This window comes from Mirounga angustirostris, unplaced genomic scaffold, assembly GCF_029215605.1.
Source record: "Mirounga angustirostris isolate CCGP_5_RB_7025 unplaced genomic scaffold, mMirAng1.0.hap1 SCAF_15, whole genome shotgun sequence".
NCBI classification, from domain to species: domain Eukaryota; kingdom Metazoa; phylum Chordata; class Mammalia; order Carnivora; family Phocidae; genus Mirounga; species Mirounga angustirostris.
The window spans coordinates 44,282,637-44,308,672 of NW_026991723.1; the positions used below are offsets into that span (position 1 = coordinate 44,282,637).

The window sequence follows — 26,036 nt, forward strand, 5'->3', positions numbered from 1 at the left end:
TTTGAACTAATTATGTGTGTTGTCACATACTTTGCCAAAACCACATACAAATATTTAGCTCCAGATAGATATATTTAGATGGACGTATCTTTATATACACAGCTATGTATGACTGAAAGCGGAATATCAAGAATGTCCTGTCTTGCCTCGTCCTTATACTGACTTTGATGAAATGATCCCAGGCAAATTTCTAGGTTATTCCCAAAGATCTCCAGCAAATATAAGCAGCCTCTTCATATTTTTAAATGTGAGCGCTGCCATTAAAAGCTTCAGTGCTAAGGCACTGCCTCACCGTGTATCAACTACATGACCTCCACCTTTCTAAGCCTCAGTCTCCTTCTTCTGTAAAATGATATAAAAATAGTGCTTACCTCATGGAACTGTTGAGAGAATTGCATGGTGCGTGTCATGCCCTCAGCATTGGCACCTGGCTCATAATGTACAACCCGTGGATTTTTTTTTTTTAAATATGGAAATGTATTTTATAAATTCCAGGGAAGACTACTTGTATTTTGCCATGCTTTCATCATTTTTTTTCCCTATTACTTTTGCTTTTTAAACAATTTAAAGCAAATTGTATCTTGCTTTTTCCATATAATTGAATCAAATATGTTAGAATCATATTTCACAATGTCCTAATAAGTAATTAATACTCAAATAAAATTAAATTTATCCAACCTTTCCTAATACTCATACATGTAAAAAGGTTCTATTTTTTCACAACTATAACTTATCTTTATGAATATTTTTTTTTGGTAATTATTAGATAATGTTTATTTATTTTTATTTTTTATTGTTATGTTAATCCCCATACATTACATCATTAGTTTTAGATGTAGTGTTCCATGATTCATTGTTTGTGCATAACACCCAGTGCTCCATGCAGAACGTGCCTTCTTTAATACCCATCACCAGGCTAACCCATCCTCCCGCCTCCTTCCCCTGTAGAACCCTCAGTTTGTTTTTCAGAGTCCATCATCTCTCATGGTTCGTCTCCCCCTCCGATTTCCCCCACTTCATTCTTCCCCTCCTGCTATCTTCTTCTTCTTGAACCTGTGGATTTTGACTCTCACTATGACTGTGGGCACCAGAAGGAAATGTCCGGTCATTACTATACCCAGCTAAATGTTTCCCTGCTCCATGAAGGTTTCCATAAGGGGTCCTGCACACCACCTGGAAAGACTTGCCAGTAATCCTGTACCACAGTCACTGCTCAAACTCCTGTTTTCCTAGCTCTGTATCTGAGACATGCAAGTGTCAGGGGGAACATTGTTTCCCATGGATGTAGAGAAGATTGTGTTTCATGGATAGTCATTGAACACCTTGTTCTCTTCCTTTGTTCCAATTTCCAAAGCTGCCCAGGTCACTAAAGAAATGAACTAGAATCAAAAGGAAACCAACAAAGATTGGCGTCCCCATTGCGAGGCCCCAAGAGAACAGCAGTTTACAAGATATTGGATGTTAAAACGTAGCTCTTGACCTCCCTTCCAAATACAACAATCGCCTGTTGATTAAAACATAACATGTAAAGGTCTCTGGGACTTTTTTTTTTTATTTGTCACCCTGCTGTCCTCCTGCATTCAATTATCACATCTCAGCTTTGGCAGCTCCGTGAATTTGGTGGCATTTTCTTAAAGCGTTTCATCAGTACTGGTGCAAGCTCTCCCATGAGGGAAGTTGCCCTCCTCCAGGGGCACCTTCACAGAGGCACTAGCTCACGAGTACTTTCTCCCTGATGGAGCGATGGCTGACAAGATGGGCAGCCCTGGGCTTCACGCTGCAATCTCTGACATGCAGCAAGAGCCCTACCAATCACAGAGGCCTCCCACCAGCTGCCTTGTCTACACTTCATCACCCCACACACGCCCACTCTGGCCTGACAGTGTGATTTGTACGCAGGTGTCCAGGAGGCTGTGGTGAGCTGCCTGAACAAACAGACGCGGGAGCCTGCTGATGAGAACCTGTGTGTGACCAGCCGCCGGCCCCCACGGCTCCTCAAGTCCTGCAGTTTGGATCCCTGCCCAGCCAGGTAAGGGGCGCCGTGCCTGCCCTGCTACCCAGGAGTGTGTTCAGAGTGGGGTGCCTCTGTCTGTGGGCAAGACCAGAACGCTTATTGTTCAAAACCCAGTGTTTTGAAAACCAATTAGCATCAGTTCAAACTTTTAGTCAAATCCACTTAAATTTAATTGAAACCAGGGCTTTGGAATTCCAGCCCAGTGGTCATGCTCAGGGTCCAGAAGGCTCTGTGCACTGAAATGAGCCCCGTGGCATGACCGGAATGTGCACGTGCCGCACTGCTGCTGCCTCCTGAAGGGAACGTGAAGCAACCACAGGCTTCAGGGTCTCTGCCACTTTTAGCCTGGGTCCCAAGCCCTCACACCATAGTAATGGATTGGCTCATGGGTTGCAGGGCATAAGAAGCTGGAGTGACTGGGTGGTATAATGGATCCACTGTGAAATCTGTATGCACACAGCATGCAGATTCATTATAGCATGCTCTGGAGTGTATGTGTGTCATTCCACATGCATAAAATCAATTAGAGCATTTCATTGTTCGGTCCTGCCTGGGTCTCTTTTTTACCCAACCTTGAGTCTTAGCAAATCAATCCAATCACTGCTTTAGTCCACACAATTTTATGGTGTCTTGAGAGACTTGCCTGCAGAGACTTCTTTGGAACAAATCTCTGTGGAAGCTAAACCATCTTATCGATGATTCTGGTTTCAAAGGGAGATGTTCAAGAACCAGAGCCAGACTTTCAAGTCTGCGGATGGGATGAAGACTGTTATAAGATAAGGTCATATCCTAGATACGAAAGGGAATGCTGTTTCTGAACGATAGTTCTTCTCTTTCTGCGAAGTAACATGGAAGAAGCAATGCGTTAGGCAAAGTCAGTTAGGCTTGTTTTTAAAATCACAGTAAATAAGCGGAACAGACAGTATTTTGCAGATGCGGCTTGTCTTATTTCTCAGTCAGCAAAATACCCTTCCTTTGGAACTTAAAGGGTACAGACTATAAGCCAGGGCATTTCTGCTGGTCACAGAGATGTCCCTTAGATTGATCTGAATGGTGGGCCTGGTGTCCCCTTTCCGATGCAGAAGGGAGGAGAACTACCGGGGCCATCTCCATAGCATCCAGAAAAGCAGCCAGCCATTGCCTGGAGAAGCACTCCACCCAGAGAACAGCGGCCAGTAGAATAGAGTCAAGGGCTAGACCCAGAAAAAACTAGATCCAGTGCATAGAATCCCAAGAAGCCTCTTTCCTATCCCTGTTTGACCTGGTCCCACATCTCCAACCTAACCTCACCATTCTCCAGTTGGGCAAGCCTAATTGTCCAGGCAAGGGATACTAACCCCTTTGGTTTGACTACATTCTTTCTCCCCAAATCGGAAAAAGCGGAGTGGTTTTGGCATGGACAGCCTGTAAGGTCCTTGGCTAGGAGGTCCAGCAGTTCTCCTCCGAGCTTTGTCACCCACCAGCTGTGTGGCATTGGGCAAGATGGCCGCCCTTTCTGTTTCCACATCTGCAAAACGAACAGGCTGTATCTGAGGTCACCACATCCTGCTCAAATATCCCATGACTCTTTGTTAGTCTATAGGCAGACGAACTGGACAGCTACTGCTGTGGGCTGATAATTGATGTCATTTCTGTTCCGCTTATTTACCGTGATTTTAAAAACAAGCCTAAGTGTCTAACCACATCCCGGGGTTGTAATGACATCCAAGTGCTGTGATGGGCTGAGGAGTCAGCACCCGGGACCAGCTGAAGATCTTGTCGGATTTGCAGCCACTAAATCCAGTTCTTCCCGGGCAGCAGAAGGAATAGGACACAAGGTGTTACTTCCCATCCTCAAAGTACTCAGCACAGTTAAATTAGATGAGCTTAATTTACTCTACGACCTTTATATTGACTCCCAGACAAGGACTCTTGTTAGGCTTAACTTATTGCATTTGCTCCAGATAAACTCAGTGCTTTGATCTCCCACCAGCCAATCGTCAGACTGACAGGCAAGACCGCTCTTACAGGGCACAGCCGGGGTTTCTTAAACCAACCATCCACAGCTGAGTGTTTGTAGACTGATGCTAATTAAAACAACAGAGAGGGCCAATGTACAGTGGCCTGAGATGACTCATTCTCTTCATCTGGTGTTAAAGAGCCAAAGTCAGATTTTCTTCTTAAAAGTGAGAGACGTATGGAGGGGCATCTCCTGTGAGATATTTCAGTATGATGTCAGGGGAAAACCATCACTCATTCGGAAAGTAGGTGTAAGATGTACACGGAAGAGAAAATGGGTTTGGTAGGGACATAAGAGACTGTGGTTTTCCCAAGCACCTTCTAGAAGGTGGCGAGTAATTTAAATCTTTAATTCACAATTCTTTTTTTTTTTTTCAAGATTTTATTTATTTATTTGACAGAGAGAGAGACAGCGAGAGAGGGAACACAAGCAGGGGGAGTGGGAGAGGGAGAAGGAGGCTTCCCGCTGAGCAGGGAGCCTGATGCAGGGCTCGATCCCAGGACCCTGAGATCATGACCTGAGCTGAAGGCAGACACTTAACGACTGAGCCACCCAGGCGCCCCTAATTCACAATTTTTACTGTGCGCGGATGACTGTTCCCTGCACATTTTAGGGAGTCCTCTGATGGGCTTTTGGTCTGTGCTGATGTCCATGTGTTCAAAACGCCATAGCATTTTCTCTGGGACAAACAGAAATGATGTTTCTAGTCTTGGTAACTGGGTATACGTCTCTGAGAGGTGGCCACTGGTTAAGAGCAGGAGCTTTCCCAGGCAGTTGTCAGGGAGCTACTTTTTCTTTCATGTGTGGTCAGGGTTGTCCGATCCCATGAAGAATGCCATAGGCCTAGAGGGCATGTCCCATCTGGGCTGTCTTGCCGAGATTAAATGTACCTTCTCCTGATTTACTCTGTGTGGATGGCAAGGCTGGTATCACAAGCACGTGTCCAACTTTCTCCAGGTTTAGACAGATATGGTCTCCCACCCAGCTATCCACAGCAACAAGGGTATTTTCAAGCTGGAGGTATTCTGATTGTTTCAATTTGTGTGTGTGTGTGCGTGCGTGTGCGCGTTCGCTCGCGTGTGTGCATGAGCGTGGTCTGCCTCCATTTCTAGGGCATTTTAAAAAAATAGTAGTTACCTATTGACGAGGACTATCTTTTAAAGCCCTCGCTATCAGCTCTATGTCCAAATCCTCCTCTCTGTGGAGCTAGCACCTGGCATAATGTTTGATACAATGCAGGGGCTTATTAAGTGTTTATTGAATACATGGGCATAACGGACAGGACCAAATGTATAAGGAGTAATATTTAGATCCGAGTATTAATGATAGCTGGGAAGACACCAGTGCTATCTCTGCTGTCCATCCACCTATCCCCTCTCTTCCACCCACCAGATGATGCTGAAAGTGCCATTATTAGAGTCCCTTCTATAACTGTAAGGCTTTAAATACCAATTCAAAACATAAACAGACTTAGGAAAAGTAATCCTTTATGTTAGCAGCCACGGATAGCAAAGTCTCCCCAAAATAAGAGTAAGAGGGCAAGCTGTAATAGAGGAGAGAGTGGACATAATGGAGGTTGAGTGACTTGTTAGCATTACCCAGGGAGGAGTTTGTCGGGAGAGATGGAAAGTAGTATATCTCCCTTAACAACCTTGCCTAAAGTTGGTGAGAAGTTAGGACCATTTTTATTCGTGAGCTGACAATGAGAATATTGCATCAACGTTGATAGCAAGAGGCTATATAATTACAAGGAAGAAAAATTATTTTAGTTACCTTTACCACCATCTGAGTAATTGGTGTCTAGAAGCCCCTCTACCCTGCTCACCTTCCTGGGTGGGTTAGGCCACTTTAAGGGAAAAATGTCCAAAAAGGAACTAAAATCAGTCATTAGGAAACAGGTTGGACTCTTTTTCCCAATAAGAAAGCTTTCTGAGTATTATAATTATGCAAGTTGTTCTACATGAATATTCTCATTCTTTAAAAGTCAAGCATAGCAGAAGTAATCAAAGAAGAACGACATATATCCCCTTTTCACACCATGCTCTACAGTTCCAGAACCTTCTTCTCCCCAGAGATAACCATGTTAGTGATTTGGTACATACCTTTCCAGACCCTTTTCTATGAATATATATACATATATGAACATGAACAAATACATGAGATTTTCTTCCCTTTGGATCATATTATAAATATATATATGACTTGGCAACTTGATTTTTCACTTAATAATATGTCCTAAAAATCTTTCCCATCCCTGAGACCACCAAAATAAAAACCAGCAGATAGATTCCAACCTGTGTTCAGATACTGCTCTGTTAGGTTTAGCTACATGACCTTTAAGAGCTTATATACCTTTTTGGATCCTCAGATTCTTCATCTCTAAAATAGGATCATAGTGGGAACTCAGAAAAATTCTCTTTTTCTTCTCTTTCATTTCTTGGCAAGAAATACTTTTAGTTTGAAATAAAACATCATTTTTTTGTATTCAGGACTTAAATTTGATTAGATTTTCTCACTTATTCAACTAAGTCTTAATAATTAAGTTTTCCTGACCATCTCCCTGGTTTATACTAGCAATGACATGAACAGCCCAAGGAAAGCCAGAAAGCACTACCTTTAAAAAAAAAAAAAGAGCATGACTGTTATTAATTATAAGCATTTGATAGCTTGGCCAGTGTGTGTTGAAAAGATTTGGTAAACGTATGTGGAGGAGGGGAAAGAAGTAAGCAATGAAAGCCAGATGGCTGAAAATGAAGGAAATTCCAGGCAATTTCTGCAGCTTTGTTCTAACATACTTTTTAAACTAAACTTTTATTTCTGTGCAACAGAGAACAGCTGAGTGGTACAGAATAGATAAACAGTAAAGGGGGGAAAGCCCATAATTCCAGGAACAGGACTTGGTTTCTGCCCCTCGCCCCAACCCCAGTCTCTTTTCTCAGACCTAGGGTGGCTCCTCAAACCAACAAGAACTGTAAAAGAAGTTTGAGAATCCCTGTTTGAGACGAGAGAGTTAAGAAAAACGTCATAAAGGTCACAGAGCCTCCTCTTTAAAAGCAAACTTCAGAATGCCTATTTTATTATACACTAACAAAATCCATGCGTACTAGCCGCAAATGATTTCCAATTTCTAATTTTCTTTTATATTGGCCGAAAATGGCTAGAGCAGAAGGTATTGCCTTTTTACACAACCATGCTTTAATTTATTTGATGGAGCTTTCAAAGTTTTGCAGGCACCTTCCCCTTTGACAGCTTGTTTTAAGGGTTACTGTTTCAACATGCTCTCCAAATATTGGTTTATCTTCTGCTGTGTTCCCAAAGTTTCCATATGCTGCCTTTTGGCTCTGTCCATACCAACTTGTAAGCACTTAAAGCAAAAGCACACCAAAGCTCCACAGAAATTGAGTCCAGATTTGGAGGCCATATTCAGGCACCTTTGGAGAGTTAATGCTATTACTGTCGTCATCCTCCTTGGTAACTCCAGATGCATAATTACACCATCTCTCTCTTTTCTTCCACTGTTGGACAAGTTACAACGGAGGAACCTGCCAAGACCTGTTTCTTAACTATTGGACCTGATTGGCCCAATGGCAGCCTCGGTTACTTCTCTTCCCAGGAATGTGTTGGCCCAGTGATCAGAATCATTCCCAGCAGCATTTTGACATCAACAAGGATAAACGTCACATGGCTGTTCGCCTCAGGGCTTCAATCTCCATTTATGAAGAGAGCCCTTTCCATGGTTACACATCACCTGTCAACCTCCAACTTCCGTGAAATGAGCTTTGATGGTATTAGAAACTGTTTTGCGTGCATAGATTTAGTCATTGCATGAATCTGGGATCGAATCTACCATCCCGTCATGTCACCTGAAAGCACAAATGACTCGTTCTAAAAAGATAAAAACATCAGCTTTAGGGAAATCCTTTCAATTAAGTCCTGAAAGGGAAGCTTTCCTGGTTTCTTAACATCTCTCTAATTGGTCGGCCCCTCAGACCACATAGTACTGCCTGGACTCTGGGAAAGTCCTTATACAGACCACTGATTGAAGTTAACCTTCTGCACCAAAAAAAAAAAAAAAAAAGGGCAGAAAATGTTTTATATCTCAATTTAGTAAAAAATGAAAGTGTGCTAGGCATCTTCAGGTCCAACAGTCTGCTTGTATTTGGCCCTCAGAGATGACTAGAAGACAAAATCTGTGATCAGTTAGTGGAGGAGGAAGATTGCAAAACAGTAACTGCTGTGAATGAGGCAAGCACAGGGTTCTGTGGGAGCATGAGGCCGAGGGAAGGCTTCCTGGAGGAGGTGATGCCTGTGTTGAATGGTAAGGTATAAGTAGGAGTTGCCTAAGACAAAGATGAGAGAAGAGAGATGTTGCAGGCTGAAGGAAGGCATGAACAGGAAGGAAAGGCAAGAGTGGAAGCTGGTATTGGAGGGCAGGCAGGGGCCAGATTCAGGATAGCCCAATAGGCTAGGTTAAATTGTTTGGACTTTATGTCCTAGAGGCAGAGGAGAGCCATTGAAGGGAGTTACACAGGGAGAGCAAAATAGTCAGATGTGCTTGGAGAAAGATCACTGGCTGCTCACCCAACAGAACGGAAGTGCTAACCGTGGCTAGCTTGTATTTTATGATCGGCACCTGCACTTTTTCTCCTGTAGAGTCACAAATAGTGTGCTCTGTGTGATCCACACCATCACATTTTCCCTGAGAGTAATAATGTCCTCTTGCCTGGGGTATGTTAACATTTTCTGTGCTCCCACAATCAGCCCAGTGTGGTGTGGACTCAGCCTGTCCACCTGGCAGGAGGATAGAGCCCCAGGCAAGGGTACCATGAAGGAAGAAATGAGGGGAAGGTCCTTCCAGCTCTCACATTATGTGATCCTTTGAAGGTAATGATAAGTATCCACAGAACTGAAGCTTTCCAAGAACAAAAAAGCTAATTCTATTAGGAAAATACCTTCAGTCAAATTTAAGTTTGAAGATAAAGCATCTCTGTTAGTCAAAAAAAAGGAACTGGCCTTAACTATAAATTAAGGAGCCATGAGAAGTCTATAGGGAACAAGACTTAGATTTCTGTAAGAAAAATGTAGTCAAGCACACTCAGGCAGCAAGGATGGTGGAACACTGAAATGAGGAACGTTTTAAAAATATTTCAGTGGTGCTTGTCCATGTGTAAAAGAATAGAAAATATTCTGCATCTTTCGGTTTAGAATTTTATAGTGCCCTTTAAGATAACTAGAATTTCTCTTCATTCAACCTCCATTAAACAAATTTATTGAATGCCTATTTTGCACTGGGCATTGTGCTGAGGATACAGTGATGAAAATACCCACTTCGTTCCCTGAAGCAGAGTTTGGGGAATGGTCCTGAAGAAGCCATTGCATATTTCTTATCATGGCTACTTTTAAGTGTTGCCCTTCTAAAGATAATCATTAAACTAAACATCCTCCCTTGGTCTTCACTGCTCCAAGAGCTGACGTATCTGAACCAGTCATCGATCCTGTTGCGTGTTAGTCCATGAGGATGGAAATATCACCACCTGATAGCTCCTTGTTGTAGATATGGTGATGAAACATTGGAGTTTTACAGTTCACAAACCTTCCAGCTTACAAATCAATCAACAGCAGTAGAGTGGAAACTCCCAAAGTAAATCTTTTTCACTTTTTTTTTTTTTGCCTTTTCTTATAAACCAGTGTTTCTAAAGCCTGAAGTAATAATTTAAGGGCAAGCAATAATTTGGCCAACATTTGAAATGAGAATTATTGCTACCTAACTGTACCCGATGGCTTCTTTGGAAACTGAACAAAGACCTCATGTGCAATTTGAGATGGAGAGCTTTTCTGTGACCTTAGTGTTAGAAATCTGCTATGTTACTAGGTTCCTTAAATTTGGAAAAAAAGAAGTGGGAACAAGACTTAAGAAAGAGATAGAGAAAAAGAGATATTTAAGCAACATAAAAATGAAGGACTGAGAAAGAATGCCCTGAATTGTGCCCAATAACCTGGGGGATACAGTTGAGAAACAGTTCATCCTTCTGAAAACATTATTCTTGTCATGGCACCAGCCCAAGGTCAGGCAGTTAGGTTATCTGCCATGGTTACAGAAAAATCTGTCACAGAGCAGAGCCCAGCCAACTTCCCTGTGGTGAATCATTGTTCTTCCCTCAAACCTGTCTTTACCATTCCTTTTTTTCCTCATCATTTTGTCTAATTATCTTCACTGGGGCTTCAAGGAATTTCTGTATTTGTGTTAGTGACACATTGAAGCTTAGAATGATCGTCATTGGATTAACGGAGCTCCCAGACCCACCAGATGCTCATTGCTTTCTCATGGAGCTTTTTATTTCACTTGTGGAGTGACTATCCTTGAGGCCTAGACAGACATGGACACAGGCCATAGGCTCCATTCTAGAACAGCTGAATGTGGTGTATTCTCTGTAACTCCCAGCTGTTGCCCTGGGTCCTGAGTGGGTGGACATAACTGCCTTCCTGGCTGGCCAGAGGTAGATCCTCAGGTGATTCGAAGAGCCAAAAAGGGCCTTCTATCCTGGTTGCATCAAATCTGACACTTAATCAACTCTCAGTAATGGTGTTACATACCAAAGCCATGCTTTGCTTTGGTGGCATACATACCTCTGGGAGAGGTAGCTCATGATCTTCTTAGCATAATTTTTTTAAATCAGACACCACATTTTTCCTAATAGGACTCTTGGTAATAAGGGAACTTGACTTCCGGATAAGAACCAAAAGGAAACTTGATGATGCCAAAACTCAGTATTCCCCACCAGGAAGAGGAAGACTGCCTGGAGTAAGGGAGAAATCATAGGTTTTGAGATCAGGCAGATGTTGCCCTCCTCATTTGCTTTGTGCCACTAGGCTGGCTACTTTAACCTCTCTAAGCCTGGCTTGTCCTTAACTGTAAAACCAAGATCATTGTCCAAACCACAAATGGGGGTTGTAAAGATGATCACATGTGTAAAACACTCAGCCAGGTCCTACCTCATGTAATAGACACTCAAAAAAAAAAAATAGGAGTCTTCCATCCCTCTTAGATCCCTGTGCAGGAAACCATATAGTATAAGAAAGCTTTCCTATTTATTTTATAGTCATTACAGTTTATTCCTAAACTTTCTTAACCAGCTAGCGTAGGAGCAGAGCAAAGGGGAGGGTATAGATAGAACCTAGCTTCAAGCCGGGTTTCTTAGGTGGCTCTGGAACAAGAAGCAGAGAAGCTGGTTCTCATGGATTCTACCACACCTACCAAAGGTATTAGATGTTGGAACATTCCAATCCAATAAGGTGTGTTTTTTCTAAGAACGGTAATGGGATTATGAAGTGGGAGCAGGAAAAATAGGGTCCAAATATTCCTAAAAAGTTAATATCCTATATGATATGATTGAAGAAAGTCAAGCCCATGTGCAAGGAAGGTGTGAGTCTTGGAAATGAGCAGCTGTGTCCTTATGGTCAGAAAAGCCTTTGAGTCAGGAAGCTTGTATAAATAATGTTATTCCTAACCAGTTGTCTCCTCAAATACTTGTGGGAGAGGAAGGAAAGAGAAGAAGGTAGAAAATTTTTTTAAAAAGTGAAGGTAAGAAGTAAATTCCAACTCAGGGTACAGATAAGGTACAGGGCATCTTATCCCCACATCCTTGCTAACTTTCACAGGCCATCTTTGAGCAAGGTAGGCTTTCCCTAACAGCTTCCATGTGGGGGAGCTTACGATACACCAGGCACTGTGTTCATCACTTTACGTACATTATTTGTTCAATTTTCCCCCATGGTTTTATGAGGACTTACTATTCCTATCCTAACTTTACACCTGAGGAAACTGAGTCTTTGGAGGGATCATGTAACTAGCTGGTGGCAGGTTCAGATTTGGAACAAGCTATGTTTATTTCCAAAGCCATTACTAAAGAGCTTGTGGTTCAGTCCTTGCCTCTGTTAATGATGTCTATACATCGTCCATCCTGTCCTTCCATCCCTCCCTCCATCCCTTTAACCATGCCTCCCTCCCTTCATCCATCCACCCCCTATCCTATTCTAGGCATGGGAATTACCACAGTGAAAAGAACCAGTCCTCTAGTCCCATAGAAGGTTATAACCTAGTGAAGATCACAAACAAGTTAACAGCCTCTTGTTTCTTTATCTCCAGCAGATAACCTTCATCTCACACTCTCAGTTGCCAAGGATAGAAGTAGACTCACTAGTGCTTAAGGGACAGTGAAAAATTTATTACAGCACACACTTCTCAGGGCAAAGCTAATATATAGGAAATGAAACATGCCAAAAGAGACACTGAATAGACCTAAAGTGAATATCTTAAAATCCAGACCGTGTCATTAGGCAAAGCACTCAGTTCCTAAAAAAAAAAAAAAATATATATATATATATATATATATATATATATATAAAGAAATACTAAGTCATCCAGAGATATGCAGCCTGGGCTTATGAATCTGGAAGCCAAGAGGTTGTCTTGGAGCCTTGCATCTTTCTTCGGCTGCTACTAACAACCACTGGCTTAGTTTCTCCTTAGCTGATGGCCTGTTCATGTTGTAAATGACCAACACCATTGGTCTCTTATACATGTGTCTCTTATATGCATGTCTCTTTCCCCAGTGCAACCCTTTTCTATGGCACTGTCCCTTCTGACTCTTTCCTAGTACCTCTTTTCTTTCCCCCAGACTTAATTCTAATTACCTTGCCCTCTGACTACCCAAATTCCGGATGACCCTTCTCTTCCACTTGTGCAGGGCCCCAAGTCTTTCAACACTTTTTCTCCCACCCACCTCCCATTTATTCAGTTCAACTCAACTAAGAATTAGGAAAGCAAAGCTACCTAAGCTAATTCACCCTAAAGTGTAAGTGGCTGATCCCAGTCATTCGTTCCAGCCTTAAAAGCATGGGCATGGGAGTGTAAAATCTGAGATAATATCAGTTCATACAATTTACTCGCTCCTTGGCCTTGGCAGATGGTTTAACTTTTCAGAACTTCCTTTTCTTTATTTTTACTCTTAGGTAATTGTTGTGAGGATATGTATATTAAGTGCTTAGCATAATACTCAGCACATACTAAGTACTCAGTAATTAGTGACAGGTATTAGGTGTGTTTTTTGTGGGGGTTTTTTCCTCTGTAAGAAGTTGTGCTTGGGTTGGAGGATGCCGGTGATGTGTGTGCACTTGAGGGAACTAGGGCTCTCACCTTTTTTTTTCCTGAAGGAAGCAGAGACAAGCTGCCTAGTGTAAGCCACGAATACCTGATTATATCTTATTCTATAAGCTCCAGCCCCTGGGGAGTGGGCACTTTCTGCTGGTTAGGGGAAAAGCCAACTCAGTTCAGCAAATACCTATTAAATTCTTGCTGTGGTGTCGGGTCTGAAAAAAACAAACACATCTAAGACGTGGACACTGGGGCTAGGCACTAACGTTGGTTGGTGGCTAGTACCCAAACAGATCATCACAATGCAGTCATAATGGCCGTGTTAGAGACTGAATGGCTATTGTCTGGGAACACTGATAGGAGCTCCTTAATTCAGATCAGGGAAAGGACCCAGAAAAGGTGACCACTGAGCTGAGTCTCTTGTTGTTCTTGTAAATGTTAAAGTATTTTTCCCTAAAATTCCAATTAAACATGCAATTGATATACTCCTTGGGTATTCCTTCTAAGGTCCCAATGCAGGTATTTCAAAGGCTTTGGGAGCAGTTTTGTGTCCTGCCTTTCTGTCCCCTTTCAGTCTTCCAGATAAGCCTAAAAGTGCTTGATTCCTCTGTATTATAAGAGTATCTCTGGTTGCTCTCTATTAATTACCAGGGAGCTGATATATTTATGTCCCATAACCACATAACACAATAGCAATGATGCCAACCTTTTAAAATAGGCCAGATTAACTTCCTACCAGCTTCTATGTGAATCTCTGTCCCGGGGTAATACTGGAACATGAAGGCTGATTATTTATCTAAGTTCCACGTCCTCTCGAAGGTACCATGCTGCCCTCAAACAGCCCCGATGGCTCAGGATTTTCGAGAGAGGACCTAGGGCATAAGGCATTGTATTTGTGTTGGATCTTCAGGCAGTGGTGGAGAACTATGGAAAACAGAAGGACCACTTGGCTCATACAGTCCCTACCATTTCCCTCAGTTGTAAATTCAGGGTTAAGTACTCTTGGGTTAGACAGTTTTGCAAAGTTCTCTGAGTTCTGTGCGATTTGGTGTTCTGTAAATACAAGATACTAAATTATTACTCTCTTTTAATTCTTCTTTTAAGCCGCCGCTTCATCTCTTGCCATGTGAGATATTTCTGAGGGTTGGTTTTCAGGGCCCCGCTGTCCAATCGGTCCTCCAAACACTTGCTTATTGTGTAGATGCCATCAGAATATTTGCTTAGCACACAGAGACAAGAGCATTACAGAGAAACGTCAGTTTGGGAACTGACCCTCAAATTGTTTTGCAATTTAAGGAGTAAACACAACGGAAATTTATACTCTGGACTTGGTGAAAGAAAGCCTGTATGCCAAACATGGGTTTCTCCTTTATTAGAGTCAAAAGTGCATGTGGGAGGACTCTGTAGACCATTGCTGAATATGCCCAGGGTGCTCTTTGAGAAGTTGAATTACAGTTCTTAATGATAGAAAACAAACCTTACGCATCACTGATGCATTTACTGGGGAAATTTCCTGGAATTAAAAAAATCTCTGTGGGTGGTCTCTTGCCCACCCCACCCCCACCACCCCACCATACTTTTCCTGCCTCACTTCCTTCCTCAGACTAGCAACCCAGCAAAATCAAAGGTTGCAATGCCCACAGCGTGTACAATTTTAAGCTTTTTTAAGCTGTGGAAAAATCACAGAAGGAAACTGTTATAAGCAAGTTATTTACTGATGTAAAATTCACCACAACTAGACAGATACCATTTATCAATGCTCTTTTTGTGAGGAAAATGATGCCAGAATTATAATGTGGGGGAGAAGCTGATAGTGGAGCCAGATCTTCCTCACAAGATGCACCCCACTGTCAAGCTCAGTTTTGTGGTGTTTTTTTTTTGCACTAATGGTAGACAATTTGTTTGCAACTGGTGGGAGACAATAAGATGACAGTTGGGGGGCCAGGAAAGCTTCCATTTCTCTCCTCTTTATCCTAGGTTACCGATTAGGCACTTCCATGGGCCTTCTCAAGGCACATCCCAGACATACCTAGAAACACCTGATGTGAAAATGGGCACTGTCATGTACTTTAGCCCTAATTTAATGGAGGTTGACGATATAACTGACCCATGGTAGAAGTGAAGTAAAACCACATGTGGGCTGGATTAACCCTCCCTTGATCTAGAAAAGAAAAGTGCTGTTTTCCAGCTCACCCTTGCATACGTAACTCCTCCAAGAGGGTAGTTCTGCAGAACAACGTTGGCAAGAGGTAGACTACTTTTCACCACACATGGTCTTGCTGCCACTGTGTATCTATCTAGTTCTAAAAAGTAGGCCCATGGATTGTATTCCTTTCTCCTGACATATAGAAAGGTAGTGTGTCAAAATCTTATATACTTGGCTATGACATATGATATATTGCTGCATCTTTTCATACTTAATGTGTAAAATTGCCTTTCCATTGTCTCTCTGAGCATAAGTAAACACTAAATGTAAGCCTATCCCAACAGCCAGTTCCATAATTGTTTAATTGTTTGCCACCTATCACATTTGAGAGCCTCAAACCTCCAAATAGACAAACCAGTGTCTGAAATGGGTGGGTCTTCTGAGCATCAAATGTATCCCTTTGTTCACAAAGAACTCTCTCTACCTGAAAAATCAACTGAAAAGATGAAGCATGGGTTGGGTTTCCACTCCAAATCACCATGCCCATGGCAGATAATGCTGATGGGTCAAGAGACTTCACCATGAGTCCGCAGTCCTCAAGTAGCATTGGGAATCCATGTTAGTTGTGGCCAACAATTTTGCCAACCAGTTATTGGAAGCTGGGTTCTTTCACTTTTGGTGACTGAAATATCATGGTCACATGAGGAACTTGATGGACATCAAATTCTCATCACTTCCCAGTCTGTTCTGTTAGCACTATTTGTACCAAAAGACCATAGGGCTTTATTCTTTACACTCTAAAAAGCCCAGATTGGCAGGGAGTTGGGCTGACAGACTTGTCTAGAATCTAAGAATTTGATAAATGAGTCTCCCTCGGTAACTGGGGTTACAGAATCCCAGAATGTAACCTGGCCCAATTCCCATTATTTTACCTATGAAGAAAGTGAGGCCAAAGGTATTAAGTGACTTGCCCAAGTAGCCATGCCTAGCAGAGCTCAAACTAAAAGCCTGAATAATAATGTTTCCCAACTTAGAACTCAGTGTTTATCATAAACAAGTGGAGTCCAGAATTTAGATCTAGAGCCAGACTTCCTGAGTTCAAATCCTGGCTCTGCTACTTAACTGTGTCCTTGAGCAAGTCACTTTACCCCCCTCTCCATCCTCATTTCCTTATCTGTAAGATAAATTAAATTAGGGCTAAAGTACCTACCTCAGGGGTTCTGTGCAACCTTGATGGGTTAATATATTTGAGGCACTTATGTGAGTGCCTCGTTATTGAAGAATAGATTCAACTGTATAAGAGTTTTCCAGTGCTAAAGATACACTATGAGATGGAATCAGGTGACAGAATAGGGGACCCAGAGGGACATAATATACTCTTAACTAGACTAAGGAATTTTTTTCTATATATCTCATTAACACTATAGAAATGAATTGAGTATTTTATATATAGCTAAGAAGATACTAGTTACCGCAGGTAAAAATCTTTTATCCTTTCCAAAGATATACGTATCAATCAATAAGAAGACCATTCCTTCCTCTTTGAGAGTGAAGAGCAGAGGTTAAGGGGTCAGGAGGGATATGAATGGGGAAGGAAAAAAATAGCTGCATTTACAGAGCACAAGGATTTTTCTAGTAATTTAGTATGAATAAATAATAATCAAGAAATAGGAATTCAGTTGACCTCCATGTGGCATGGTCTTTTGGAAGTCATGGATTCCAGTGTTCCTACTCAGAATTTAGTTACTGGGTTGCCCCACTATTTCTCTTTTCCCAACTGGGAAAATAGGGTGGCAGGCTCTGAGGATGTGAGGGCAGCTGGAAAGTTAGTTCTCTGTGGCCTGGGAAATGTTGGGCTGCATGAAGCTAAACCCTTAATTATTCTAAGTGTGGGATAAAGCAAGCACAACCAAATGGCAAAATAGTTCCTCTAATTTGGATATAGTAATAGCACTAATTCCAAGGAACCACAAGGCTCATTCTTACTGTTGGCCTCTGTTGGGTATGAGAAATAATACTATAACAATAATGACAACAATAATATTGATGGTAGCTGCTAGGTGCTATTTTGCTCCCACCACCTGTACAAACTACAGACTAACAGGTAAGAATACCGTTAAGAATCCTAGAGGCAAAACACTTAGAATTGAATCCTGGTGTATATATATGCGTACTAATAGTACCTGTGTCTTAGGTTGCCATGAGGATTAAATGAGTTCGAGCATATGAAGTTCTTATAACAGTACCTAGTACGTAACGAGCATCGCAGAACTCTTGGAAGCTATTGTTGTCATTGTTGTCCCATTTTACAGACGAAGAAGTTGGCATTCAAAATTGGTAACTCACAAAAGGTTATAAAACACAGGTAGAAATATATTCCAGCCCTAGTCTGCTAGAATCCAAGGTCTGGATCCGTCTGATTCTTTGGCATCGTGCTCATGTGCTTCCTACTTGATGAACATAACTCAGGGATTTAGGACAATTCGTCACTACTATTTGGATCCAAGTGTGTTTAAAAATAGTGTTCCAGGGATGAAAGTGCTAGCAATAAATGAGCATTGTGAATAATCAAAAACAAATGAGGGGTTTAATAAGCCAATATAAATCCTAATATGCGGATTTAAATTTATTCAGACTTTAGCCTGATAATAATCCCTTAACTCACCCTGAGATAACAAAACATCAAAGAATGAAACATACATTCTACTTGAAGAGATCTTTGAACCTAACTTGAAAAATAATTTCAGGTCATTTTTGTGTGGTCTCTTATGAAAACATTTGTGAAAGACCTCACTCTTACTCCTCAAGTAAACAGCCTTCAGGGCTGGAAAGTGCATGAGCTGCTGTTCTCCGTGTCCTGTGGATGGAACATCTGTGTGTGTGTGTGTCTGTGTGTCTGTGTCCCGGTCCCAGCACTGATGGAATGAATCACACCCTGCATCAATAGCTAGCTGCTTCCTCTCCTGATTCCTCACATATCAAACTCTGGAGACTGAGACAGAGAGATCTCTCCAGGGGGAAATGGCTCTATCTTTTGTTTTCTTCTGCCAAGCTAGGTTTGAATTGAATTTGTGATCTGATTAAACACAGTGGAGAGGCTGCTTGAAGCACTGTCTGTGTCACCCTGTGCCAGAGGCCTATTGGAATTCTCCAAAGCCTGGCAACCCTTAGGATGGGTGGGAAGGGAGCAGGCTGGGCACCCAGTCCTCACAATAAGGCACATGCCATTCAGCAGCGTCCTAGGAGCTGTGAGTTTGAACTGTTAATGAGCTTAAGTCACCTTTGTCACTGGGGCTTTGGCTGCCCACAGTGCCTCTGTTTCCCAGGCTCTGCTAAGCATCCCATACTTATATCAAGGAACACAAGGGTGAGAACCAGAGTTTTCCAAGGACTTCTAGACTTTCTACTCTATATTCTTTCCAGTCCCAAGCATGGAAGTAGATAAATTAGAGTTCCCCAAGTTTGCATCGTGCTTTCCCACACCTTGTTCTGCCTGGAATACCTTCTTTTTACTTCTGCCTTGGCCTGGCCACCTCTTACTCTTCAAGCCTCAGCTCAGATTATCACCGCCTTCAGGAAGCTTCCATGACTCTATCTCTTCCCTCTTGACTTCCAGTCTATATTATTATACTTCCCTAATAGCTCATGTTTATCTGTTGCATTCCCATGGACCCCACAGAAATACAGTCTGTGTCTATCTCATTTATTGCTCTACTCCTTCACATAGAACCTGGCCACAAAAAGTGCTTAATAAACACTAGTTGAATGAATAAATAAATGAATAGCACATATTATAGCGTCTTGTAGTTGTCTCAGAAAGCTGTTAAGATTAAGAAATTTTTTTAACTCCATGTCCCCATCATTCAGCATAATATTTAGTACACGGTACATTTTCAACAAATGAATACATGGCTGTAGGCCCACATACATATATGAATAGCAAAATACATGGGTGGAAGAAAAAAATTCAGTCTACAAAACTGACAAAACAAGTATAATGAAAGGAAAGAAGAGGCAGAATCTTGCTGGAAGTAACAGAATCAGGTCAGAGATCCTGATGTAAAGGACTGACCTTCCCAAGCATTTCACTTGCTGATAAACCCCATGAATATAAATATCCAGAAAGGTCTCTGTTGACAACATAAATAAATGGATTAAAACTGCTCAAAAGAACTGACTAGAGGGAGTGTATTGGTTTGCTGGGCTAACAAAGTACCACAAGCTGGATGTCTTAGAAGAGCAGAAATTTATTTTCTCACAGTTCTGGAGGCTAGAAGTCTGAAATCAAGGTGTTGGCAGGGCCAAGCTCCCTCTCTGTCTCTCTGAATCCTGTAGGGGAAGGATCCTTCCTTGCCACTTTCTAGCTTTGGGTGCTTTGTCAGCAGCCTCTGGTATTCATTGGCTGGTAGATGCATCTCTAACTCTGTCTTCACACCGTCATTTTCCTTGTCTCTGTGAACAGATTTCCCCTTTTTATGACACCAGTCATATTGGATTAGCACCCACCCCAATGACCTCATTTTAACTTGATTACCTCTGTAAATACTCTATTTCTAAATAAAGTCACATTCTGAGGTACTGGGAGTTAGGATTTCAACATACCTTTTTGGGAGGACATTACTGACCCATAATAGGGAGAAAATCCATAATTGAGGAGTTTTAGTGAGGAATACCACCTTCAAATCAACAAATAGATGAGATCTTTATGTCCTGATTTGATGGATGCCAAACAATTCCCTTAACTCCAAAATATTGATCCCAAGTCTTAAAAGTCTTATGTTCTACTTAGGATGATAACTAGAGAAAAACAGTTAAACCAATAGAATTCCATCAAATAAGATGCTCCACCTCCTTAGTGTTCTTACAACACTATGTAGTCAGTGTTGTAAAATGTAAACAAGCACCAAGTGACAGTAAATTCAATAGAGTTGCAAACAGGGTACAGTCAATACAGGTTGGGCTGGTGACAGAAACTCCCTGAAGAAGAAGGACTTGAATCAGACCTTGAGATAGGAACATGGACAGCATTCTCGGCAGAAGTTGGAAGCAAATTCACAGATATAAAAAGGGAAAATGGTGTGTTGGGAAGCCAACACATGGTTAAGCTTGGCAGAAGCTCAATCTATTTGAAGGAAGTTAATATGGAAAAGGAAGGGAGTTCATTTAGTGGAAGACCTTCAGGGTAAGGATGCTAATCAATTAAGGTAAAGTAGAGAAAAATAGGACAAAAACCAAAAGATGGTTGGAGGAAGAAAAAGAAAACCAACACAGTGACATTTGTGTTTATGATCTAAGTAAATCCTCCTCTGATCTGATTACAAGAACAACCTTGCAATTATTTTTAGTAGGAAATTTCCACCTAGAATTCTATGCAAGCCAACTAAAAGCTCGAACTCCCAAGGGCAGAAGTGATTTTGTGGATCATCTACCCTTCCAACCTGTTTCTCAGGAAACTCATATCTGAGCTCTAACAGCCTGCAGAAATACCATGTCATTGTAATGTACAATTACCTAGAAGACAGGGTGATCAGAAAATGGGAAGTAGGGCGCCTGAGTGGCTCAGTCGGTTAAGCGTCTGCCTTCAGCTCAAGTCATGATCCAAGCGTATTGGGATCGAGACCCGTGTGGGGCTCCCTGCTCCACAGGGAGTCTGCTTCTCCCTCTACCCCTCCTCCCACTCATTCTCTCAATCTCTCTCTCTCGAATAAATAAAGTCTTTAAAAAAAAAAAAAAGAAAATGGGAAGCAGAATTTAGATGTTAACTAAATCAAGATGCCTTTAGGTAAATAGGCACATGGGCATTTCTTGGACAGTGGCACCTAATAGAGGTGTTAGGTGTATGGGAGGGAAGGCTGAAGATACTCTCTACAACTGGGCCTAATTTGGGTGCCATTTGCCATTTGATATGCTCCATGAAGGAGATAGGTTTAAAGCAAATGGCATGCTAATAATGAGATAGTAAATCTATATGTTGCTACAAATGCCACTTTTTAACTATTCATTAATTAAAAAAAAAAAAAGATTTGTCAAGAGTTATTTGCAATGTTGATAACTTTTTTTTTTTTTTTTAAGAAATTATTTGGAAGGTAAGGCAAACTGTCCTGGTTAAAATAGTCACTTTGACCACACTATTTTCCAGTGGAAATTAGTGCTTTGCCGTCTCGGGTGTTTGGTAATCCGGACTATAAATACTTTTATGGAGCCAAAACCTCATGCCAAACCAGCTGACTTCCAAGAGAAGAATGGCTGTATCTCCTGTTTCCTGAGCTGTGCAAGCTACTCTTTTACAAAGAGCCCTGATTCTCACAGTGCTATTTTTCGTATATGCTTTTGGTTGATTTTTGGTCTTCAAACATATTTTTACTCTCTATTATCTAATTCCTCCTTTGATCTTTTCATTTCTCTTTTCCTAGGCCATTTTAAGGAGTTTTCTAAAATACAGAGGTTGTATGTGAAGGTAGTAAATCCATCTGTTAACGTCATGTAACTGTTTTTCTAATCCTATCTTCCTATCTGTGACCTTCACAATTCCCTCTTCTTGTCCTTATCAGGGTAGGATTAAGCTGAGTTCCCTTCCCAACTTTGGGGAAATCACTTGTCTCTTTGAGCCTCAGCTTGCTTATCTATGAAATGGAGATAGTAATGCCTGCTTTGGGTACTTCTGAGGTAGGAGGATCAAGCAAGATCACATAGATGAACAGACCTTGTGGATTGCAATAAGCAATCGTAAGTGGTTATGAGCTCCGTGCTGCCTGTCTTCTGAAATTCTGTAGTTCAGCCAAATGGCTTAGCAATTAGCTCATTGCTATCACCCAACATTGGTTGCTATGTCTCCATTTGTTCGTTCTCTCCATCTTTGCTGAAAGCATGTTGAATGTCATGAGCACGTTTCCCACTCCTAGATCTGTTGTAGTGCTGAGCAGTGAAGGCTTAAATGATAAGTTAATGCGGGCAGGTCACAAACATCCTTTCCCCCAGTCTCCATAACATATGGCTACATTACCGGATTCACTTGAGGAAGAAGTCTCACTCTACTTACTTAATCTCTATCCTCACAATAATCATCCATGCATTTAACAAATATTTACTGAGCACCCAGTAATAACAGTTCATATTGACTAATATTTAGAGAGCCCTTAATCTGTGCCACTGTGCTTAAGCCCTTTTCATAGATGTTCTCATTTAAACCTCATAAAAACCCTTTGAAGTCGGTATTGCTATTATTCTCATTTTAAATATGAGTACATTGTTAAGTAACTCACCCACAGCTGTGCAATTAGAGAGTGGCAGAGTACAGTTCATTCATGGATAATACAATTCCAGAGCCCAAAATCATCTACATTATTCCACAATGCCACCTTGAGCATCTACGATGTACTGGGCACTGCAGAAGGTGCTGGAGGTATGAAGATGAGTAGGTCACAGCCATTGCTGCCTTTGTGGAGTGCAGAGTCTAGTGAGAGAGACAGACATGTAGACAAAGACCTACAGTATAATGAAGGTGAGTCTGAGGGAAGAAAAGAAGGCCTTTAGGAAGAAAGAGACAGTAGCATGCTGCAGAGGGGAAAGGTCTAGCTCTGCCTCATGGGAAGGATATCAGAAAAGTACTGGGAGGAGGGTGATGTTTAGAATCTAACCTGAGAGGGCACCTGGGTGCCTCAGTTGGTTAAGCGACTGCCTTCGGCTCAGGTCATGGTCCCGGAGTCCTGGGATCAAGTCCCACATCGGGCTCCCGGCTCAGTGGGAAGCCTGCTTTGACCACACTATCTGTGACCCCTCTGACCCTCTCCCTTCTCACGCTGTTTCTCTCTCTCTCTCTCTCTCTCTTTCTCTCTCTCTCTCTCTCAAATAAATAAATAAATAAATAAAATCTTTAAAAAAAAAAAAAAAGAATCTAACCTGAGAGTCAGAAGAGTTTGCCGGCCAGAGAAGATGGGTACTTGTCTGCTGCGTACTCAGCAAGGCTGAGTGTAGGGGGGACCTGAGATTAAATCAGAAAGGTATATTCTGACTCCTTCGTGAAGCACACTACAGGCCAGCCAAGGAATTGAACCCTGGCTTATAGGTAACCAGGAGCCAATGGATGTTTTTTATAACTTTTATTTTGAAATAATTTTAGTTTAAAGAAATTATAAAAATAGTAGACAGAGCTCTCTTTTACCAATTCTCTTGCTTCCATAGTCATTAACATTTTGGGACCATTTAAGAATAATTTCAGGTGACATACCATTGCATTTTAACCCTTCAGTGTTACTACCTAAGTACAAGGATGCTCTCCTAAATAACCACAGTATAACCATCAAAACTAAGAAATGGCATTAATTCAGTACCACCATCCACCAGTTGTCCCAACAATGTCCCTTATAGGTCCAAGATCCAATCCAAGGTTACACGTTACATTTGGTTGGCATTTCTTTTTAGACTCCTTATATCTGGGACCATCTTTCCTTGTCTTTCATATTCTAGATATTTTTGAAGACTATAGGGCAATTACTTTGTAAAATGTCACTCATTTTGAGTTTCCTTGATGTTTCTTCATGATTTTTTAATTTTTGACAGAAGTATGCTGCATTCTTCTTAGTGCATGGTATCAAGAGACAATGAATGATATGTCCCATTCATTTCTGATGATGTTAATTCATTATATGGTTAAGATGATCTCAGCCAGGTTTTCACTGTAAAAATAATAAGGACATTGCACTTATTATTAGTAAGTAACAAAAAAGTATCTTTATGGGGAGATAATCTGAAAGCAAGTAAATACTCTATTCCTTATCAATCTTTTACTGACCAGTGTTAGTATTCACTGATGGCTTTTGCCTGAATCAATTATTATTAGGGTTGATAAATGGCAACTTTCTAAATTCTCTTCTAGATTATTAATCTAATTTTATTAATTTTATTATTAATTATCTTCTAGATTATTAATAGGCATTCTTCAAGTTAGAGCTTTCTCATCTTGTTTATTTATTTATAAATTTCTCTTTTACTCAAAGGGTTAAAATCCATTACTATCAAATCGTCCCAGACATGGCCAGTGGAAGTCCCTTAAAACTGGCTTCTGTGTCCTTTTGGCATTTACCCCCATTATTCTTTGAGCACTTCCCAGTTTTCGGGCACAAGATGTTCCAGGCTCATTTTTTTTTATTTTCAATTCCCCTGTCCCGGAGCCATTTATACAGGAACTGATTCCTTAGTAGAGAATGCTATTTAGAATCCAAAATCTGGGCCCTTGATGTACTTGATTTTACTGAAATATCATTGCTTTTAGGCCTTTCAGCAGAGAGATCTAGGAACTATTGGATGCATCTATGCATATTTACATACATTCATTTATATCCATTGATATGACTATGTCTATCTAGATACCTGTTCATCTGTTAGAAACCATGAGTTCACACTGTTTCCAATAGCAATCCCATTCCACAAGGTTTATTCTAGTCTTACCCCTTTCCATATTTGCAACTCCTTTCTCCAACAGTAAGAAATCTGCCTCCCATTCTCCTTCGTGTGTTTATGTATTTGTTCAATCTTCCCTGTATGTTTGATCTCCAGGTACCCTGGCCCAGTGCTAAACGCTGTCACATGCCGGTGAACCACTCCACACTAAGCCTCAGGCTAAAATTCAGTTCCTACAAAGAGGAAGAAAAAAAGAATTTGGGGTGGGAAGCCAGTTAGAAAGTTCAGGTCCAGCCACCATAGTGTCCCCTCACCCCCAGTGAGTGCTCTGGACCAAAGCTGAACACTGGATATCCTGGTCTCCACCCCACTGAAAGCTCAGCTCAGACTTCAATGGAGGTCTTTAATTGGAGGAAGTAAGTGACCAGATTCACATTTTGGAAGCATTGGGCTGTGGATAAATTGGAAACTGGAAGATACAGAGATAAATTGGGAGCCACCAGTAATAGTATAAAACCTTAAAGGGGCACCTGGTCCTAAACAGTGTCCCAGTTGGAAAGAGAGTTTTCTTTATCCTACCTTAGGCTTTCTAGAGCTGGCCATGCTCCATGGTATCTGATTTATTATTGCTTGATTGCTTTCTACCTCCTGACCTCAGAGACATTCTAAAGGAAACAGATATCTTTGGGGGACTTTAAAAAATCACAGGATAGTAATGTTAGGTAGAAATATCAAGTTGAAGGATTACGCACAAGTTTAAAGAATGTCTCTAACAAATAATTGAAATTTACGTGGTGTTTCACCTCTCAATAACTGCATCTTTAAATTTTGAATAAAGAAACAAGCCTCCTTTGTTGCAAAAACCAGGGTAACAGAAGGTTCTTAGGGCATAGGTTGGGATGGGGAGAGTCTACCATTAGAAATTATGTGCATTTATACCAGCAACCAACAATGAGTTGCTGGAGGCAACAGCCAATGCCTTCTCTGAAAGGGTAGGGGAGAAAAACCTTGGCAACTCACATAATGAGCCCTTGTCCAAAAGAAGGCCAAAATTCCTCCTTTTATGTAGCTAATACAAACACAAGCTGTTAAGAAGTGCCAAACACCATGGGTCCTTGATTGCCCGCATTATCTCTGATGGCCACCTTTACAAAAAGTAAACATATCCTTGAGGAGACCACACTCAGCCTTTGCCCATTTGCTGCCAAGTATCACTGCTACTTCACTGAAATAACAACTCTGAGTGTATTCGTAACCTTGGCTGGCATCATTGTATTGGTTTCTGTTACTTAAGAATAGGTCTGTCATTTTGCCATTTGTCATT

The 26,036-nt window shown here is 41.4% G+C and overlaps 1 protein-coding gene across 2 annotated transcripts in view; it reads left to right on the forward strand.

The window, feature by feature from the left end:
* ADAMTSL1 (ADAMTS like 1) overlaps positions 1-26,036 on the forward strand; it is a 939,419-nt gene that overhangs the window by 758,441 nt on the left and 154,942 nt on the right. For both annotated transcript variants that reach the window (XM_064579938.1, XM_064579939.1), the window contains one exon: positions 1,900-2,029. In XM_064579938.1, the coding sequence (XP_064436008.1) occupies positions 1,900-2,029 (130 nt within the window). The remainder of the gene's footprint in view (positions 1-1,899; positions 2,030-26,036) is intronic.